This window comes from Balaenoptera musculus, chromosome 16, assembly GCF_009873245.2.
Source record: "Balaenoptera musculus isolate JJ_BM4_2016_0621 chromosome 16, mBalMus1.pri.v3, whole genome shotgun sequence".
NCBI lineage: Eukaryota > Metazoa > Chordata > Mammalia > Artiodactyla > Balaenopteridae > Balaenoptera > Balaenoptera musculus.
In genome coordinates this window covers 30,215,267-30,236,129 of record NC_045800.1, presented here as the reverse complement: position 1 = coordinate 30,236,129, position 20,863 = coordinate 30,215,267, and the positions used below count along the sequence as shown (strand labels likewise).

The 20,863-nt window shown below is 38.0% G+C and overlaps 1 protein-coding gene across 1 annotated transcript in view; it reads left to right on the top strand.

Annotated features, from left to right (window-relative positions):
• Positions 1 to 19,631, top strand: part of R3HCC1L (R3H domain and coiled-coil containing 1 like) — a 92,880-nt gene extending 73,249 nt beyond the window's left edge. Inside the window, exons 4-8 of the mRNA XM_036829595.1 lie at positions 2,571 to 2,746; positions 9,274 to 9,344; positions 10,228 to 10,323; positions 10,829 to 10,969; positions 18,830 to 19,631. Coding sequence (XP_036685490.1) covers positions 2,571 to 2,746; positions 9,274 to 9,344; positions 10,228 to 10,323; positions 10,829 to 10,969; positions 18,830 to 18,897 — 552 coding nt within the window. The 3' untranslated portion in view covers positions 18,898 to 19,631. The remainder of the gene's footprint in view (positions 1 to 2,570; positions 2,747 to 9,273; positions 9,345 to 10,227; positions 10,324 to 10,828; positions 10,970 to 18,829) is intronic.
• The last annotated feature ends 1,232 nt before the right edge of the window (positions 19,632 to 20,863 follow it).

The window sequence follows — 20,863 nt, the reverse complement described above, 5'->3', positions numbered from 1 at the left end:
TTTATACCATATTGTCTTCTCTTAGACATTTCCCCCTTCTGTGCCACATATTCCTTTCTCCTTTACCCTGTCAAGGCCCCCTTGAATGTTTTGTTGAAATTCTCAGGAGAAAACACCATTAATAGTATGGCCTGCTACCTATCAGCCTACCTCCCCCAAAAATGTGTTGCCAGTAGACATGTAAGCTGATTCTAACAATATCAGTACCATGGGAGTATGAAACAAAGTTCTTCTCCTCTTAAGAAAAGTTAGGAGTCCCTGGTAATAGTGGAGTCTTGAGTGTTATAGGAAAAACTAGTCAGGAGTATGCTACTTGTAGGCTTTATATCTATTTTCCCATGAAATGTAGAGTAGGAATTGTGTGTTTTGCTATTATTTACACTTTGCATTTTAATCAGTGCCAGAAGCTGAAATGCTTAATAGTTACCTCAAAAATGGGATGTAAGTATACAAGTTCAAATTTGCTGACCAGATTAGAGCAAAGGGCCATAATCAAATTTCCTTGCCAGACGATCCTGCCTCTCTTTTTTCTTCCTCGTTATAATCAGTTCTTATAGTTCCAAGGTATTTGTAGTTAGGCATTGTTTACCTCTCACAATGCATAATTTAGCCCCAAGTTATAAATGCATGGACATGCAGTGGTTTGTTTGGTTTGGTTTTTGCAAAGTAACTCAAAAAGTCCATGCCAGAAATTCAAAAATGAAATGAAGAAAATAGTTCCAGTGACAGTAGCATAAAAAGTTAGAAATAAATTTAACAAAAGAAGTATAAAACTTGTACTCTGAAAACTACAAAACATTTTTGGAAGAAATTAAAGAAGACCTAAATAAACATCCCATGTTTATCTTCTTTAATATTGTTAAGATACTACCCAAAGTGATTAACACATCCAGCTCAATCCCAGCTGTCCTGTTTTTTTTTGCAGAAATTGACAAAATGATCCTCTAATTCATATGGAAATGCAAGGGACTCAGAATAGCCAAAATGATTTTGAAAAAGAAGAACATAATAGGAAGACTCAAACTTCCTGATTTCAAAACTTATAAAACAACAGTAATCAAGAAAGTGTGGCACTGGCATAAGGATGGACTTGCAAGTAATTGCAGATTACCCTCCTTTCTGGGGCTCTGAATTATTCTAAACTGATACACCAGTCCACTCTAGGCTTTTAAGAATTTGTTAAACATTTAGCTGATATCTTCTTGCCCACTCATGTGGTGGCCACTTCTTCCCATGATCTGCCAGAGGCAAAACAGTTTATATATTCTGTTTCTCTTTGGAGGGACATGTCATCCTGTGGATTTCAATTTCCTTGTGTACTCTGTGTTGCATACTCAGCTGTATGGTAAACTCAAGAAAAGTTATGATTTTATAGGTCAGTTGGTCTTTTCTCATTGTTACGGTGTGAGGAATATTCTCTTCCTGATTTCTACATCCTAAGCAGGGTGGAAATAACATGGTGCTTGACCTATAATAGATTTAACACCTAGTTAAAATATAATTAAATTGGGTTGAAATTGAATTCTTACTTAGGTGCCACGTAGTGTGCTAGCACTTACTGTATCATCTCATTTAATCTGCACACCTATCTATAAAGTGTTGGTACTGTTATTATTCCCATTTTTTAAGATGTAAAACTGAAGCTTAGTGGAGAAAAGGAACTAGAGACCCAGCAATAAATAAACATTTTTGTCGATTTTACCTAAATCGCCTTCCTCCCTCACTCCCTCCCAAATAAAATTCTTAAATCCATTTTCACTTCTCCAAGGAAAGGAGATACATCCTTGACATTGCAAATTCTCATTTTCTCATTTGATGGGAAAAGAGGCACAGTATGAAAGAGAGAAAGTTTGAAGGTCTCTAGTTGGACTTTTGATTAACAGAGAGAACACACTTTAGAGTCTGAAGGCTCTGGGTGGTCAGTACTAGGCTCTAGGTGAATGACAAAATGACTGTCATGGCTTTGCTGCCACTTTCCATTTTTCCTTTTCCATTCTCCTGCATCTCGTATGACATAGTTATTAGCCTTCAGTTTTTTCTTAGAATAGTAGAATTTTAAGTATTCTTCATTACTATTAATTCCTGTATTAACCTGCTGTGTGGAAATTCCTTTAGGTAGCTCTAATGCTAGGGAACTTAAATATAATTACTTGTGCCACTTACATTTGTTATAACAAATTTCTTTGTAAGCTACTGTCAACGAAAGGTAGACTAACAAAGTGTTTTTATTCTTAAAAATTTTGTTTTTGTTCACTTTCAGAAACGAAACTATGGGTCTGATCAATAAGCTCAAATAAAACAAATGTTATTAATTCATCTCTTCAGCTATTTTCTGAAATTCATTTTCTAAGATGTGTTGTTTATAACTCACCACATTAATCAAAGTATTCCACATGTATAATATAAGCTGGGTGATAGAGCCCAGTCATTATTGTGTTCATGAACAGAGACAAATGATAAAGGTTAAGGAATAGGAACATGGAGACAAAGAGGATTGTTTACATATGGGAGGATATTTTACAATGCTCTGGCTTGATGTAACAGTCACATATATGCTTCCTCCTCTCTAGTTATCAGGGAATATGAAGAATAGAGAAAGCATCCAAGAACCTATATTTGATTATTACAACCATGAAGTTCCTGATATTGACCTCAGTGATTGTGAATTCCCACATGTCATTGAAATTTATGACTTCCCCCAAGAATTTCGTACTGAAGATCTCCTACGGATTTTCTGCACTTATCAGTAAGTACTTGCAAATGATTGGGGATGTTAGGGAAGGTGGAATGAAGTTTTCTTAAAATGTCTTTTGAAAGATCATCTTTTTTGTTTTTCTATTCCCGTTTCTATTCGGCATTTACTTTAGCATCAAGTTTGTTTATTGTCTTTTCCAAGTCCATTAGAAATCCGTATCAAACCACTCTTCTTCTCGGTTCCTTTAAAAAATGCTAAGTAGTCTTTCTAGACCCCATTTTAGCATTTAAGAAGAATGTCATCAATAATGACTTTGGAATCTGTCTTCATGGTGCATTTAGTCCATTTATATTTATTGTAATTATTGATATATTTGGATGTATGCCTGCCATCTTTTTTTGTGTGTTTACTTGTCCCATCTTTTTCTCTTTTCTCTTGCCTTCTTTTGGATTGATGAGGTATTTTTTTCTCCTTCCATATTTTTGGGAAATGATCCCATTTCTATTATTTGGTGGTTACTTTAGAAATTATAAAATGCCTGTTTAATTTATCAATGGCTAAAGTTAATATTTTTACACTCTTTCCAAACATTCTAAGGGTTTTAAACTCCATTCCCCAATTCCATTCCAATGTCTCCCCAACCTCCAGCTAATATGCTATTGTGATTTAGTATTTTGAATCTTTTTTTCTTTTTAAACTCCATTTGATGTTACATTATTGTTTTATATTATCAGCATTCAGATTCATCCACTTTCTGTATTCTTCATTTATACCTTCTTGCGTCTTATATCTTTCATCTGAAATCTTTTTCCTCCTGCATGAAACATGTTCTTTAGCATTTAATTTAGTAACAATCTGCTGGTAACACACTCAGTTGGGTTTTGTTGTCGTCGTCGTCGTTGTTGTTTCTTAATGGCTTTATTTCAACTTCATTCTTTTTTTTTTTAACATCTTTATTGGAGTATAATTGCTTTACAGTGGTGTGTTAGTTTCTGCTTTATAACAAAGTGAATCAGTTATACATATACATATATCCCCATATCTCCTCCTTCTTGCGTCTCCCTCCCACCCTCCCTATCCCACCCCTCTAGGTGGTCATAAAGCACCGAGCTGATCTCCCTGTGCTATGCAGCTGCTTCCCACTAGCTATCTATTTTACATTTGGTAGTGTATATATGTCCATGCCACTCTCTCACTTTGTCACAGCTTACCCTTCCCCCTCCCCGTATCCTCAAGTCCATTCTCTAGTAGGTCTGTGTCTTTATTCCCGTCTTGCCCCTAGGTTCATCATGACCACTATTTTTTTTAGATTCCATATATATGTGTTAGCATACTGTATTTGTTTTTCTCTTTCTGACTTACTTCACTATGTATGACAGTCTCTAGGTCCATCCATCTCACTACAGATAACTCAATTTCATTCCTTTTTATGGCTGAGTAATATTCCATTGTATATATGTGTCACATCTTCTTTTTTTTTTTAAATTTATTTAGTTATTTATTTTTGGCTGTGCTGGGTCTTCGTTTCTGCGTGAGGGCTTTCTCCAGTTCTGGCAAGCGGGGGCCACTCTTCATCGTGGCACGCGGGCCTCTCACTGCCGTGGCCTCTCCCATTGCGGAGCACAGGCTCCAGACGCGCAGGCTCAGTAGTTGTGGCTCACGGGCCCAGCCGCTCCGCGGCATGTGGGATCCTCCCAGACCAGGGCTCAAACCCATGTGCCCGGCACTGGCAGGCAGGTTCTCAACCACTGCGCCACCAGGGAAGCCCCTAACATCTTCTTTATCCATTCATCTGTCGATGGGCATTTAGGTTGCTTCCATGATCTGGCTATTGTTAGTGCGGTAATGAACATTGGGGTGCATGTGTCTTTTTGAATTATGGTTTTCTCTGGGTATATGCCCAGTAGCAGGATTGCTGGGTCATATGGTAATTCTATTTTTAGTTTTTTAAGGAACCTCCATACTGTTCTCCATAGTGGCTGTATCAATTTACATTCCCACCAACAGTGCAAGAGTGTTCCCTTTTCTCCACACCCTCTCCAGCATTTATTGTTTGTAGATTTTTTGATGCTGGCCATTCTGACCGGTGTGAGATGATATCTCATTGTAGTTTTGATTTGCATTTCTCTAATGATTAATGATGCTGAGCATTCTTTCATGTGTTTGTTGGCAATCTGTATATCTTCTTTGGAGAAATGTCTGTTTAGGTCTTCTGCCCATTTTTGGATTGGGTTGTTTGTTTTTTTGTTATTGAGCTGCATGAGCTGCTTGTAAATCTTGGAGATTAATCCTTTGTCAGTTGCTTCATTTGCAAATATTTTCTCCCATTCTGAGGGTTGTCTTTTGGTCTTGTTTATGGTTTCCTTTGCTGTGCAAAAGCTTTTAAGTTTCATTAGGTCCCATTTGTTTATTTGTGTTTTTATTTCCATTTCTCTAGGAGCTGGGTCAAAAAGGATCTTGCTGTGATTTATGTCATACAGTGTTCTGCCTCCTATGTTTTCCTCTAAGAGTTTGATAGTGTCTGGCCTTACATTTAGGTCTTTAATCCATTTTGATCAACTTCATTCTTTTTTTTTTTTTTTTGATTGATTGATTGCTATGTTGGGTCTTCGTTTCTGTGCGAGGGCTTTCTCTAGCTGCGGCACGCGGGGGCCACTCTTCATCGCGGTGCGCGGGCCTCCCACTATCGCGGCCTCCCCCGCTGCGGAGCACAGGCTCCAGACGTGCAGGCTCAGCAGTTGTGACTCACGGGCCTAGTTGCTCCGTGGCATGTGGGATCTTCCCAGACCAGGGCTCGAACCCGTGTCCCCTGCATTAGCAGGCAGACTCAACCACTGCGCCACCAGGGAAGCCCCGAACTTCATTCTTGAAAGACATTTTTGCTGGGTAGAGAATCCTAGGTTGGTAGTTGTTTTTCTCAGAAACTTGAAGATTTTATTCTGCTTTCTCCTGGCTTTCTTAGTGTAGGATGAGAAGCCAGCTGAAAGTCTTAACTATTGCTTCTGAGAGTAATCTCTCTTTTCTCTTTGGGTGCTCTTAATGTTTTCTCTTTGTCTTTGGTATTGTGCATTTTCAGTATGATGTGGCTTTGTGTTTCTTTTGTTATTATTATTATTGAGCTAGTATTTTTCATTGGTTTTGGAGAACACTAGGCATTCTCTCTTCAAATATTGCCTCTGTACTAGTCTCTTTTATATTCTCTAAGATGCCAGTTAAAAGTAGATTAAACCTTCTCACTTAATCCTCATGTTATCTCTTTCATATTTTCCATTTCTTTGTCTCCATTACATGCTGAGTAATTTTTTTAACTCTAATTTCCACTTTCTGATTTCTTCAGCTGTGTTTAATTTGCTGTTAAATCTGTCCATTGAATTTTTAAATTTCATTTTATGTTTCTTATTTTTCAAAGTTCTCTATTTTTCAAATCTGCATGGTCATTAGTTTCTTTTTTTTCTCCAAATATTTTCAAGAAGTATATTGAACATAGACCTTCTATAGTCTATGTCTGGTAATTTCTTTACCTGAAGTCCTTTTAATTCTCTTTCTGCAAATTCTCACTCATAGTGCCTTGCTTCTTTTTTGGAGGTTTAGTTACTTTTTTAAAAATCTGTACAGCTGACCATTTCCTTTGGAATTTTACTTATGGGAATTGAGGCTTACAGTAAAAGAAGAGGATATCTCCTGAGAGGATATGTGTTTTCTTCTGCCAGGCACCAAGGGCCCTAACAGTCCAAAAGAGCTGTAAATTAAATTATTGATTTGAGGTTATTCTGACCACCGAGATAGAAATAGTCAAGTAGAGAATGATAAAAAATGATTGTTATATGTCTCAACCAGTTTATTTTAACAGTACATATAAATGTCCATTTACTTGCCAGTCTTTGATGTGGTGCCAAGGCCTTTTTTTTTTAAGTAACTAGTATGTTGATGGCAGACTATCTTCTATTGAGTTCTTATATGTCACCCTGATATCACCTGTGACTTCCAGCAAGAACTTTAATGTCCCTTCAGAGTCACCTGAGTGCAAATTCCTTATAGGTTAAAATGTTTTCTCTCTCTCTCTCTCTTTTTAAAATTTTTGTTGGCTGCACCGTGTGGCTTCCAGGGTCTTAGTTCCCTGACCAGGGATTGAACCCAGGCCACAGCAGTGAAAGTGCCAAGTCCTAACCACTGGACCACCGGGGAATTCCCTCTCTCTCTCTCTCTTTTTTTTTTAAGCTCTTTTGCCCAAACATAATTAATAATAGCTGTTTGGGGTTTTTTAGTGACTTTATCTTTCTCTAGTCTTCCAAACCATAGACACAACTTTTCTTTTTCACACTCATATTTCATCGTTTTAATTTTATTTAATAAATTAAATTATGTAGTGAAAATATAAATTAAAACTGATATAAGTGGGTTTGAGAATAATTGCACTACCTCTTATATATGTATATAATTCATACATATGTATGAGAAGGTAAAAGAGTCAGAAGTATACCTCTGTATCTTTAGCTTATAAGAAAAAATAAGCTTCAGGAATAAAGAAATAATCCCAAAAATAAGTTATTAAGAAAAAGATTTTCAGGGTCTGGAAGAAAGTCATTACCAAGAAGGGATTATACTTTAATGCTCCAATCCTGACATTAACAATGAACCAGGTCTAACAATGAACCAGGTCTATTGTCTGACATACAAATTTAAACTTAAAATTCAATTCATGTACATCTTGAATTAGAGTATAGCTCCCAACTTTTCCTTAAGGGTTAGATAGTAATTATTTTAGGCAACTCTGCCATCGTTGCACAAAAGTAGCCATAGACAATAGGTGTGGCTACAGACAATGAGTGTGGCTGTATTAATTGAAACTTTATGTACAAAAACAAGCACCCTGTTTTTCTGTAAAGCTCTAGAACAGGCAAAACTAGCAGCCAGGTATCTCACTTAAATTTTGTTGGTTGAGGGGACAGGGGCAGCACTTATCAGTTAAGTAACTAAAAGAGAGGAGGAGTGACTAGATCATGGAGGACAGTTAACACTCTCTGCCATAGATCTTACACTAAACATATAGTGTAGATCAGTCAGTCTAATTCATTACAATTATGTTAAGACCCAGTATCAGGGTCTGTTCCAGATAAAGTGCATAATAGATTTTAAAAAGCAGTCAATGAGATTAAATCCAAAATTAGAACTACCTTAGGTTGTCACTAATAATGATGATTTTTTAAGACCAAGGATTGATTTTGTTAATGTCTGGAATTTCCTGAAGATCAGTTATTTCTTAAGAATTATTAACTTCCCTTGCTTTGTTTCTTCCTAATCTTACCTGCAGATCATTTTTCTATGAAACAGGAAAACATTCTCAAAAGGGGGAAGCATTTTAAAGGGTTATGAAATTCTGAAGTCTAAAAGGCCCTCCAGAGCCCATCTAAGTTTTTCTCTGTCTTTTGTCAACTGTCTTATAATATAGACTTCCACTGTTGAACTTTCTCATAGTCTTCAACCTCTGTGGTCATTTTATGCCATGGTCAAACTGACCCTTACATTCAGGAAATTGTCTAACTAACCTTCAAAGCCTCTTTATTCCTTTTTCCTTCAAAGGAAATTTTTTCTTGACTAGTTGTTAAAGAGGGAAGATATTTTAGCAGTTGCCTTTTTTTTTTTCTTTATAGTGCTTTATAAAAAAAAGAAAAGGTCATGGTGCAAAAGCATATAATAATAATGCCTGTTGAGTCAAACACCAGAGTCAACTTCATATTTTAATCACATCTTCATCAATATTAATCATCTTCCTGATGAATATTGCTATTAATAATAAAAAATAATGGGCACCATTCATTTATTAGATGTCCACTAAGTGCTCAACACCGTGCCCTTTGCCTTGTCATGGATGATCTCACTTCCGTTTTCGCAGCAACTCTGTTATGAAGGAACTGTACCCATTTCTACAGATGAGCAGACCTAGCTTACAGAGAGATTAAACCTGCCCATGGTCTGAAGGTGGCAGAACCTGAGTTTCCCTTTCTTACTTCACTTCTACAACTGGAAAGAAAGAATAGGTCAGCCTCTCTGATTAGAGTTGTCCCTTTTCTCCCTTATTTGATTGATTGATTGATTTTGCTTTGAATGACCTGTCTCCCTCTTCCTCTCTGTCTCTTGTCTCTGTCCTTGAGCCTACATTTGCATTAAATCCAGGTGACCTTCCCTGCCTACCTCCTCCTCTAGTAATCTTCTGCCCCTCCCATACTTCCTCGTTCCACCTCTTCTAGCTCCAGTCCCCTAAAAACATCCCTTGTAAAAAGTGTGATAAATACTTTACCTCCCCAGGGAACATGTGAGGATTAATTAGTTGATGTCTGTAACCTGGCTGACAATGTAAAATGCTCCCAGGTAGTTCGTTATGGTGGTATTATTGCTTTTAAAACTCAGTGGCTTCTTCTGTACCCCAAGCCGTTTTGTGTGTCATTATCCCCATTCCACATGTGTGCTTGTTGAGTGTTTCTATCTCATCATGAAATGCTTTATGAGACTCTATTTGAAAGATGTTTTTGAAAAGTAAATTTTATTTTAAGGAATAAAATTCTGTTCTTTTGTTGCAGAAAGAAAGGATTTGATATTAAATGGGTGGATGATACACACGCCCTAGGAGTATTCTCCAGTCCGATTACAGGTATTCACCCAATGGATTTCAGTGTGCTTGTTGTCTGTTTTCTCCTACTACTTGTCCTTATTTGCTTTCTGTTCCAGCCACCTGACATTTTATTCAGTCAGTACAGATAATTGGCAGGTAGAGGTTTTTGAGGCATGTTACTTTGGTACCCATTTGCTCCCCCTCTCCCTTTTTATCCTAATCCAGTGGTATTTGGAGAGAGAGCTCCTTCCAAGGTTATTTGCTGCATAGCTGTCAGTTATGATAGTGCATAAACAGATTATAGGTAAAGATTTAAGAAGCCAGTATGACTAAATCTTAAAATATTTTTGATTCTACCCCCCTCCCCGACAAATGAATTTGCAGTAGCCCTTTAACCTGTCCAGTGAGCATTTGTAATACCTACTTTCTGAATATATGATTTGGCCTTTTCACTTATATCATTGGCCTCATGATAGATCTGATGCAGAGGCATTCAAAGAAATTAGAGATGTTGATTCCTGTCTGAATCACCTAAAATAGGGGTCTGCAAACTTATTCTGTAAAGAGCCAGATAGTAGATATTTTAAGGTATAAGGTTTCTGTCACTACTTAACTCTTGTGTTGTAGCCAGAAAGCATCCCTAGACAGTATGCAAATGAATGAGCATGGCTCTGTTTCAGTAAAACTTTACAAAAACAGGTGGTTGGCTGGATTTGGTCACAAAGCTATAGTTTACTGATCCCTGTTCTAAAATAATCACTGCCATTTTGTTCCTTACGGATTTTCTAGAGCTTACCATTTCTTTTGCTCATGATGAAAAATAAAGCATAACATCTAGGAAATACTTTCTAAGAACTAGCCTTAAATTTTTGCATCACTCTTCTTCATGTCTTCTACTTCTTTATATTTATTCTCTTTACAGCTCGTGATGCTCTGGGTAGTAAACATACCATGGTGAAGATCCGGCCCTTGTCGCAGGCCACGAGAGCAGCCAAGGCCAAAGCTAGAGCTTATGCTGGTAAGCCTATATAATCTCAGGAGCTTTTTCTTGTTGATAGTGGTGATATTGTTTTTTCCAGCACTTGTATAGCATCCAGAGTTCTAAGGACATATCACTTTTATTTTTAGTGTTAAAGGAAATATTATTTGAAGGAAAAAAGAAAATAGAAAAGGCTGTGTTGGAAATATAGCACTGGAGTAGCCACTTGGAGAGAGTGGGAGATACTAACTGTAAGCAATGCAGCAACCATTTTCTGATGACATCCTTATCTAGTTTACCTCAGTGTTTAGCTGTTTGATAGAGTCACTGTAAGAAATTGTGTTAATACAGATAATGAAGGCAGGGTTGTTTGTGCTTTGCCATGTTAATTTCCTCTGCTCTTCATCTATCAGGCTTGTATTAATTACTGCTGATGCAGCCCTTGTTAGTCTATTTGGTATGTTAATTACTGAGTTAAATCACTTGGAGCTAGAGTGCTTTCTCTTCCTTACTCCCTCCTACTCCCTCCCTTTCTCCCATTCAGAGTTTCTCCAGCCAGCAAAGGAGCGTCCTGAGACTTCAGCAGCCCTAGCCAGAAGGTTAGTCATCAGTGCCCTTGGGGTTCGAAGTAAGCAGAGCAAAACCGAACGGGAAGCAGAACTTAAGAAACTGCAAGAAGCCCGTGGTGAGTTGAAGTTGATGGTGTTCTTCTTTAGTCCCTTTAGAGCTCACTATAAGGCATGTGTTAAAAAAAAAAAAGAATGAAGCCCATTCCATTTTGGCATTTCCATTTCCTAGAAGCCTCCTACATATATTGAAATTGTTTTCATGCCTTATATTTAGGAGGAAGACATTTTAGAATTTGTCTGCCTGTTCCACACACCAAGGCATCCTAATCCATGTTCCTACTGTTGTTTTCCAAGAGATAGGTTCAGTCCTTTCAGCTTATCCATGGCTGTTTCTATAGTTCTTGCTCCCGACTCTCAGAAAAATATTCCTATGAAGACATAATAGTCTCCCAGGCAGAAAACATTATTTGCTGTGGTTTTACTGGGCCATGATTGCCATGATATTATCAAATGGTTTAGATCTTAGATAGAAGACAAATTAAGGAAAAGCCAGCATCTGACATTGATGATAATAACTGTAGAAGGTAATTTTTTCTTTAAAAACAGTCCTGAGTGGCTCCATTAGAGCACATCTAGGTTAGCCTAATCTTCTGATTATTTTCCAGTACTTAAGAGTCCTCAGAATATTTCAACTGATCCACAAGCAGGGTTTTTCTTTCCCTATAGTTTGTAGTTGAGGTTAAATCTCTCTCCCCTTTATAGGCTGTTGACTTGTACGTAAAGGTTTGGGACTCTGGTTAGCACTTAAGTGCTTTTTGTCAACCTTCAGGCTTTAGACAGTCTGATTGCCTTAGCCCTCCATCTGTGGAATCTGTGAAGGCAATTTATTCTGAAAATTCCACTTACCGAAAAGTAACTTCATTTTTCCATTAAACGAATGGAAGTTTCAAACTCCTTGTTTATTGCCGGTCTAACAAGGCCATTAATACTTCCTGTCCACTCTGCTTTGGTGATAGCAGGCAGCTTGCAGACTCTCAGCTGCACTGGCCAGATAACCAGTGACAGAGTGTGTCATGGCAGGTGCTAGAGTTTCAGAGTTGAACCCAACTAATTTTTGAAACCTTAATGATTATAATGAGGCAGTTTTGATTTTTTCCATGCATTCTTGACTCAAAGGCTTCCTACAGACTATAGAAACAGGGGAGGATTCCTCTGGTTTTTATATATGGCACTGTCAGAGCTAGATTAAAGTAGAATGTGCAGTGTCCTTAACCCTTTATTAATTGGTTATCTCTGAGGAAGATGATTTCTCTGTGATAACCACAGTTATCTCAGAAAATCAATAGAGGGTAATAACCATGGTATCTATAAAAGGAGATGTGATTCTTTTTGCAATGTATCCTGCTTCCCTATGCGTGTAATATCACCCGTATTTCTACAGGTACTGCAATAATAGTTTTGTATGGCTGTCACCTGAGTATCCCCCTCTGTTTCTCTGTAGGCACATCAGCATACTGTTCCACTTGAATTTGTTTTAAATGCTCAGCTATACAAAGGACATTTCAGTGATGAAATTAAAATGAGGCTGTTGGCTCAGTGGGTACCCTGTTACTTACTTTTTTAAAGAAGGCGTTTAGTTGTGAATAGAGACCCACGGTGGTAAGTTTCTCCTATCCATTGGTCCTGAATCTATACAGGTTATAGAGGACTCTTCCTTTATTATGTCTCAGAACTCTCCCATTCTTTATATCTGAGAAAATGCGTATGGAAAATTCCTGATATAGCTTTCTGGCTTCTTTATGCATTGAGCATATATATACTCTTGTAATTGCCTGCATGGAGCCCAAGACTTCTCACTTAAAGATTTTTTTCTGTGGAAATTAAAAGTACTGTTTAGGTATTAAACAGAACAGATACTTCTGTTCCAGTTCTTCCACTGGAGGGAAAGGGGTCAGTACAGCATATGAAATAACATTATAAACTCTGGAATCAGACTGCCTGGGTCTACATCTAAGCTCTGCCATTTACTGGCTATGTCACCTTAAGCAAATTACTTACTCTCTGGAGGCCTCTGTTTCCTCATCCATAAAATGGAAATCAAGTGAGATAACCCACAAAAGATACTTAGTCATCTTTAAAACCCATGGGAGCACTCTCCCTCCTGTTTCTCTAGGCCTGTAGTGAGTGTGTGGTACATAGGAGCTGCTGCTGTTTTAGTAGTAGTAGCAGTATCATCTTATGGTGAGTCCAGCACAGATGCCAGTGCATACTTTTTTCTTGTCATTACTCTTTTTATTTTCAATTGCCTGTGATACACTATCAACTACATTTGGAATTCACTGTGTACCTACCCTGTGCAAGGCATTGTGCTCCCTAATTAGGAAAGTTAGAGAAACGGCAAGATGTTGTTCCTCTCCTTAAGACTTGCAGTCTGGTGGGGATATCTGCCTTGAGTAAGAAAGAAAATATGAACCTGATTTTTTTTTTTTTTTAGAACAATGTGACTTTTAATTTTTATTTATATATTTATTTATTTATGTCTGTGTTGGGTCTTCATTTCTGTGTGAGGGCTTTCTCTAGTTGCGGCAAGCGGGGCCGCTCTTCATCGCGGTGCGCGGGCCTCTCACTATCGCGGCCTCTCGTGTTGCGGAGCACAGGCTCCAGTCACGCAGGCTCAGTAGTTGTGGCTCATGGGCCCAGTTGCTCCGCGGCATGTGGGATCTTCCCAGACCAGGGCTCGAACCCGTGTTCCCTGCATCGGCAGGCAGATCCTAAACCACTGCGCCACCAGGGAAGCCCCGAACCTGATATTTTAAGCAGTTGTTTCTCCTCTCTCTTCAGTTTTGAAGATTTTAAGATTAAAAGCCACATAAAGGTTTTTGCAATTAAAAGGATTGGAAGGAAATTCCTGGCACTATAACATGTTACGATAACTCTGGATGGGGATGGTATTATCTCCAGTTTAGAGCTGGTCCAGAGAGGTGAAGTAGCTGGCCTAAGGTCACCCAGCTGGTAAATTGAAAGGAGACATTTGAACCTAGGCCTCTCTAATTAAAACCCATGTTCCTTTTATAATACTGTAATCCCATTTGAAGGAGTTCTGGGGTAATTAACATTTTTTTCCAAAAGAAAAAAATTTTAAGGTCTTCAGAAAATAAAATATGACAGGCTTCTATTTAGTTATCTGTTCCAATGGTTAGAGCTTTTACTGTCAGAAAATTCTTCCATAGGTCTAACTTAAATCTGTACAATAGTTTAAAACAGTTTCCTCTTCTTTTTTATTTAGTAGAAATCAGGAACATCTGGACACCGTTCTGTTCTAACAGCCTTTAACTGTAAAGATCAGGGCAGATCATTTAGGAGTGAGAGGATCTGGGCTATAATAGGGTTTTTGCCATTAACTAGCTATGTGGCCATGGGCAAGTTTCTTATACCTCTCTGTGCCCCAGTTTCCAACAAAGTGAAAGCAATGCCTGACTTACCTAACCATGGAGAATTTTTTGAGCAACATAAGTTAACATGTATAAAAATGTTTAGAAAGGTGCTTTACGTATTTAGAATACTATTATCTATGTGACTTTTGGGAAATTAGTATTCATTATAATAATATAAGCCAGTAATGACAAATGTGTACTATGTACTGTTGCTCCCCATTCATTATCCATGACAGACTGTGCTAATCAGTCATGACACTCTTTCTTGGTGAGTTTTGACTTGACCATAGCCAATAGATCAGAATTAGCATAGAAATAGAAATCAAAATCTTTGTGCCATCCTGATATAGCTGCTTTTATTAATAATACTATAGAATAATTTCCTAGCCTTTCTTTTTCCCACTTCAAGAGTTCTGCTGTCTGGCACAGTGCCTAGTTCATAAAGAGATACTCAGTGTGCATATTCATTGACTGAATACATGAATGACATTTGTTACTTTAATTTTTCTTCATAAGTCTTATTTCACTCATGATTCTACTCTGAACCCTTTCAAGTCCTCCATGATTTTCTTTATAAAATCCAGAGTTGAACATTGCATATGGAACCCTTCTAATTAATGAATTTGGAATTTGGGATTTTGAGGTATAAATACTTTCCTGATAACTTCCTTTACCCTACTTTGGTCTTCTTACCCTTTTATTGAGAAGTCTTTGTCTTAATCCTTAAAAAGGAGATTAAGAAATTAAAGTTACTCTGGGGAGAATCAAGAAAAAGGAAGTACTCAAATCATTTTAAGCAAATCATATTTTATATATCTGGAAGATAAGAGCTTTAGTCACAAGTCTCTGAGTGTGAGGAACAGATAGATCTTTTAGTCTAGCAGAACGCATGACAGATTAGAACTATACTAAGAGTGGGAAATGAAAACATAGATCGTCCTTGAGTACTTTGTATTTGACTTAATCACGTTTTAAACCAAGGATTCACACTAAATGATAAAACCACATTTTAAAGACCAAACTCAGGAATACGTGTAAAATTTCCGCATGTTCCACTTATCAGAACATTTGATTCCCACCTAAAGTTGGAATCAAAGTTTTCAGAATAAGCTACTCTCATTTTCAAAGCCTGCCATAATTTTATTTCATAACTTTGTTCCATTTTATTCTTGGGGGGTATATGATTAATTGGCTGGTTCTAAAAGGCCATCTTTTGGGTCATAGGCCTGAGAGGCAGAGTTAAGTAAACAATAATTTGATCCCTTAGTTTGATTAATGAAATCACTGAGAACTTAAAAGTAAAATCATCTCTATAGGATACTTAGTCAACTGTAATAAAAATTTAATCACAGTCAGCTGCCTTCTGAAATCCTTTTTAGGAATTCCATTATTCTGCCTTCAAGAACAGTGCTGCGTTGCTGACTCATAATCTAGGTCTTACGGCATTTTCTTGGTGTCTTTTCTCCCCGGACGTGAAGTTCCCTTCATTTCTAACCACATTTCCTTTCATTTTAATCTGACCTTTTTCTGTGGGTTGCAGTATTTATCCATATTTTTGGTGTCACCTGCTGTTTAGTAAACTTACATCTCTGGCCTAGATCAGAGATGAAAATGTTTATGGACTGACTGACCATTTCACCAGTTATTGCTAAGTAAATAACACGTGTTATACTTAATACATTGATAATCATTCCACCCTCTAGAGTTAAATGCTCCCTTAACACTTATGTGAGCCAGACTCGATTTTTTCCCAGTATATTAATGATTAATACATACTTGGTAAGCCTGAAATCTAAAACTTGCTAAAATGAAGAGGTTATTTATGTTACCTCTCCTTGATCTACCAGGTCTGTCAATCCATAAAAGAAGGCAATTAGATTAGTTTGACCAGACTTGTACTTCAAGTCTTCAGGTTGATTATTACTCTGTAGGTGGCTACAAGTGGATTTCGTGATGATTTTTCTTCATTATTTTCTTAGGTGTAGAAGTAAATTTTGAAGGTTTTAATTGCCATCCCTTTTCTTTATTTTTTTAAACATGACACCAAACTGGCCCCTTTTTCATCTTTAGCACTTTCTGTTCCCTCAGTGAGAAGTCAACTCATTTAATGTAATCATTTCTGCCAATTTATTTATTATACTGAGAAATATAAGTCTTCAGGGCCAGCTTATGTTAGTGCTTTAGGTTAATCATTTCATGCTAACACTATATTCTTCTTTAGTTCCTTGCCCTCATGGCTGCTGTTGGGCTTTCTCTTAGTTTACTTTTTTTAATTGGTGGAGTTAAAGTTAATAGGAGCTTTTTAAATACAGTCTATCAGCTATTACCTACTTTCTTTTCTCTTTGATAAAGGGGCAACATGTTTATTCTTTATCTTTCGCAGAATACATTTTTTTCCCCCACATTTGTTCCTTTTCTGTGTAAATATTTTCAGATCCTCTCTTCAGAGGTCAGGACAGTAGAAAGTATGCTGATTTAAGAATTAAGGACCTGGGTTCCAGCTTCAGGTTTTCACTGATTATGTAATCTTAGGCAAGTTACTTAACACCTCCAAGCTTCCATTTTTTTCTTTAAAATGAAGAAAATATTTTTAGGTCTCATCCTAACCTGTATTTCTGTATTCTGTTCATGTTCTATATTTATAAAGTTAAGCCTCACATTTTCACTATTTCTTTGTGCTTCTCAGTTTGTCTCCCTATTCTTGCTGACTTTATCATATGGTTTACCACCAGAATTTCCTCTTATATTTACATATATTTGGTAATACAGATCTACAGTCTTTTGTTGGAAAGCATTAGGGTAGGAAATGTTTCAGAATTCTAAACTTTTCCAATTTTAGAAAGATAATATGTTAATACATGTTTCGTAACACCAAAATCGAACACATTAGCATTAATATTTCTGTGGCCTTATGTCCTTTCAGGTTATATTTACCACCAAAGGAGCTTTGACCCCAGACTTTTTAAAAACCAAAAGACTTTTTTTTCAGTGCTACTTAGATTTTGAAATCATGGATTATGGACCAGTCATTCTGTTTTTCTACTGCTCCTGGATTTCTTTTCCTAAAGCTTTCCAAATTGCCTTTCTGGTTTAAGTTTCTGAGTTTATTGAAAAATCTGAGTTCTAATAATTCACTTTTCTAGTTTCTTCACTTTTTCTTGGAACCCAGAACCGCTTTTTGATTGTTTTCATCCAAGGTTGCCTTTGCCTTTAGATCCTCTCCTAACTTTTCTCTGTTTGTGAGAATCAGAACCACTGTCAGCCTTCCTAAGAAATCCCAGAATCCTTTAGACAAGCCAGTTATCCTTTGTGCTATCTCCCTGGAGAATCCCAACCCAATTTAAGCCTGCCTTAAAGCTGAGTCACATGACACTGAGCCTTCAGTTTGGAATTTACTGACCCCCATTTTTTGCCTCTTGTAACTTTGCTGCTATTTTCAGATAATGCCACAAGATGGTGCCCAAATAGCAGCAAATTTCTCTTTCTCACATTTCCAAGTGCCAGTTAGCTTCCTTATCAAGTTCTTTGCCCTTAAAGTTGAGTCAAATATAGTACAGGAATTTCATAAGGGATTCTGCTGATTTGGAAAGATATGTCAGAATAGCAAGAATTAACTCTAAACTCACCTTGATTTCTGTAATCCCCCTGGTTCATGACTTGCAAAATCTTTTAGTCTGAAATAATTGCCCTTGGAAAGAAGCACTTAGGCTTAATCATCTACATTTTATGGTGTCAAGATCAATGACTGACTAGCCATGAAATTAGAACTGGTATTGTGGCACCTAGTGAAGTACTTGGGTCACCAAACCGTGTATGGTCTTTATTGTCTCACGTATTGGTGAAAGTGTTAAATGGAAACTAAGCTTCTGTGTTAAAATTTGAAGATGGATTGCCCAGATTTGTGCATTTTTTGTTTTTAGAAATAGTTCTTAGTTTCCCTCCATTATATGTGGTCATTTTTCCATGTTGGAATTGGTATTCCAGAAGATTTCTGACTCCTGAAAGTGCTCTGAAAATATTGAAATTTGATTTTTCTGTGAAATTTTTTTTTGCTTTTTTTTTTTTGTAGAATTGTAGTAGAGAGATATGACTAAAGCCCAGTGGCTACTATTTCCATTTGAGCAAGAAAGTAGAAGAAAAATATTGAAACATATTCTTGATGCCTATTGAAATATTTATATAGATCAGTAGACTGGGAATAATGGGCAATTTTACTGAAGCACTAACACAGTTTAGAAAGAGAATTAAAATAAATATATTATCAGCAAGACAAAAATCTGGATCCTGCTTGGTTCTGACTTATTCCATATGCTTTTTATTTCTATTAGCCACAGATCTTTCTCTTTTTATTATATAGTAATAGAAACGTTCCCACTTACAAAACACTTGGAAAGTTAAAAATATTAACTCTTGGAATCAGGTAAGAGAAAACCAGGGAATTCACCTGTCTCATGATTAAAGTTTGCCTTGTAATTCAGATTAAGGGAAAGTCACTGGCTATGTGAAGTTTTACTACCATCTTAACACTGCCCTTATTTACAGAGAGAAAACAATTGGAAGCCAAGCAACGGGAAGACATCTGGGAAGGCAGAGACCAGTCTGCAGTTTGAACATCACTTGATGACAGGGATAATTCCAGGAATTGAGAAAATATTTCCAGTCTTCAGAGGATTTTTCCAGAGCTCTGTGTACATGCAGATGTGCATGTTAATGAAAGAGAGATAAGCAATCAAGACAAGGGCTGACTAGGTATAGGAGGAAGATAGACTCCTGTTTGTCTTCACTCCTAAATGCAGTTCTTTGGAACTGCCTTAACTGTGTTGGACGTGGAAGGAAGCCATCAGCTAGGAAGAAACTTGGAAGATGTGACTTCCAAGAGTCCTCTGGACGGGGCAGGTCACACTTCCAAGATGTTTTAAGCAAATGCAAAACAGAGGATTCAAACCTGTGATGATGGGAGATTAAGGCACCGCAAGGCAGGGTGTTCCTTAGTACCTCACAAAGCTGAGAACGGCAATATTGCAGGGAGCGGGTGAAGTGGGCGGTCAGAGGGGAGGGAGCTGTTAGTACAAGGAGCTGGAACGGTATCTGGTGTACTTGGTATTCCCAGAATCTACACTGCCGGTTCCAGAACCCCAAAGTTGGTGAACTGCAGCAGGTGTAGGTATTGGGACTCCAGAGCTTGTACTAAGCTGAGTGCCTGGGGCTGCTCCAGCCGCATGGCAGCCAGGGGCGTGCCCGCTTCATTCCTTATAGGAAGCCGGTGTTGGGAGCTGTGTGCCAGTTCCAGTTTAAGCAGTACTATCATGTTGTAAGAGAAAGACATTAAAGCCCATTTTATGACATACATCACTCTGCTGTTTGTCAGTTTTGTCATTCCCCTAAAGAAACTGGAGAGCAGTTCTCCCCGTATCTTCAACCCTGTAATGCTGTGCGTGGGTTCGGTGGATCTGCTGGTGTTATCGGATCCCGCTGAGTAGACTGCTGATCATCTCTGCGCCCCAGAGTATACTACAGAAATACTCTCCTGGGATTGGTGTGTGGTGGCTCCTCTCCCCTTCTTGTCCTCTTTGCACATCCCCACCCCACCCTCTTGCCTTTTGCCATTTTTGTCCAGTGTGACATCCTGCAGAAAGCATCTGGCACACAGCATGTTCTTGGTATGATCTTCTCTGCCTTTGCCAGAGGCATTTGGCAAGCCACACCAGATCGTCCATTATAGTGAAGAGCAGCCAGAGTCAAACACACACCTCTGGGCAGTAAGAGAATTCCTAAAAGACACGGACAAGTCAGAGCGGTCAGCTCAGGCTCTATCCTTCTCATATCTGCATTCTCAGTGTTTCTGAAGCAATCGTAGTGGTAGACCTCCAGATGCTGAGAGAGCAAGAAATGGTGTCTCATTGTGCTTTCAGTGAGGGCAGCAGCCTCATTTTTGTATGATTTAGTGCCCATGACAATGATGGATTATTAGCATTGCCTAGAGGATGGTGTAGTGGGGCTCCGTCCAAACGTTCCTCAAATGACACTGGCCTTGGGTCTTGATCCCTGCCGCTGTTCCGGTCTTAGAGCCCTCTTACAGTTCCTCAGCATTGTTTTTCTCATCCTTTGTCTGTTCTAAAACTGTCCCTTGTTCATGTTCAATACCTCCATTCCAAGTTTGGAGGGGTCATTAAGTCCTCTTGACCCTCTGCCCCAGTACTACTTAGGGCAGGGCCCGTCTCTTTGGCTCTGGCTGTACAGCTTGTGCTGTCATCATAGAACAGAGGGAAGTCTGTTTGAACAGTATGGCTGCATTTGAAAGGAAATGCAGGAAACTAGGCAGGTTTCATACTGAACAGTGTACCTCTGAGGTAGACCTTTGCTCTGTTTTGATTCTTCAAGGCTGAGAATGGCCTTGGGCGGTTAAAAAAAAAAAAGTGATTGTTCCTATCACTTGACTTTGAGGGTGCTTCCCTTTCTGGCAGCATTTTGGCTTCTAAGGGCATTGTTAATGGTAACATGTAGTCCCGTGTTTATTACCCAGTTTTCTTGTAGTACTCATAATTTCAAGAAGTTACTTTTGTCCTCATTCTAATG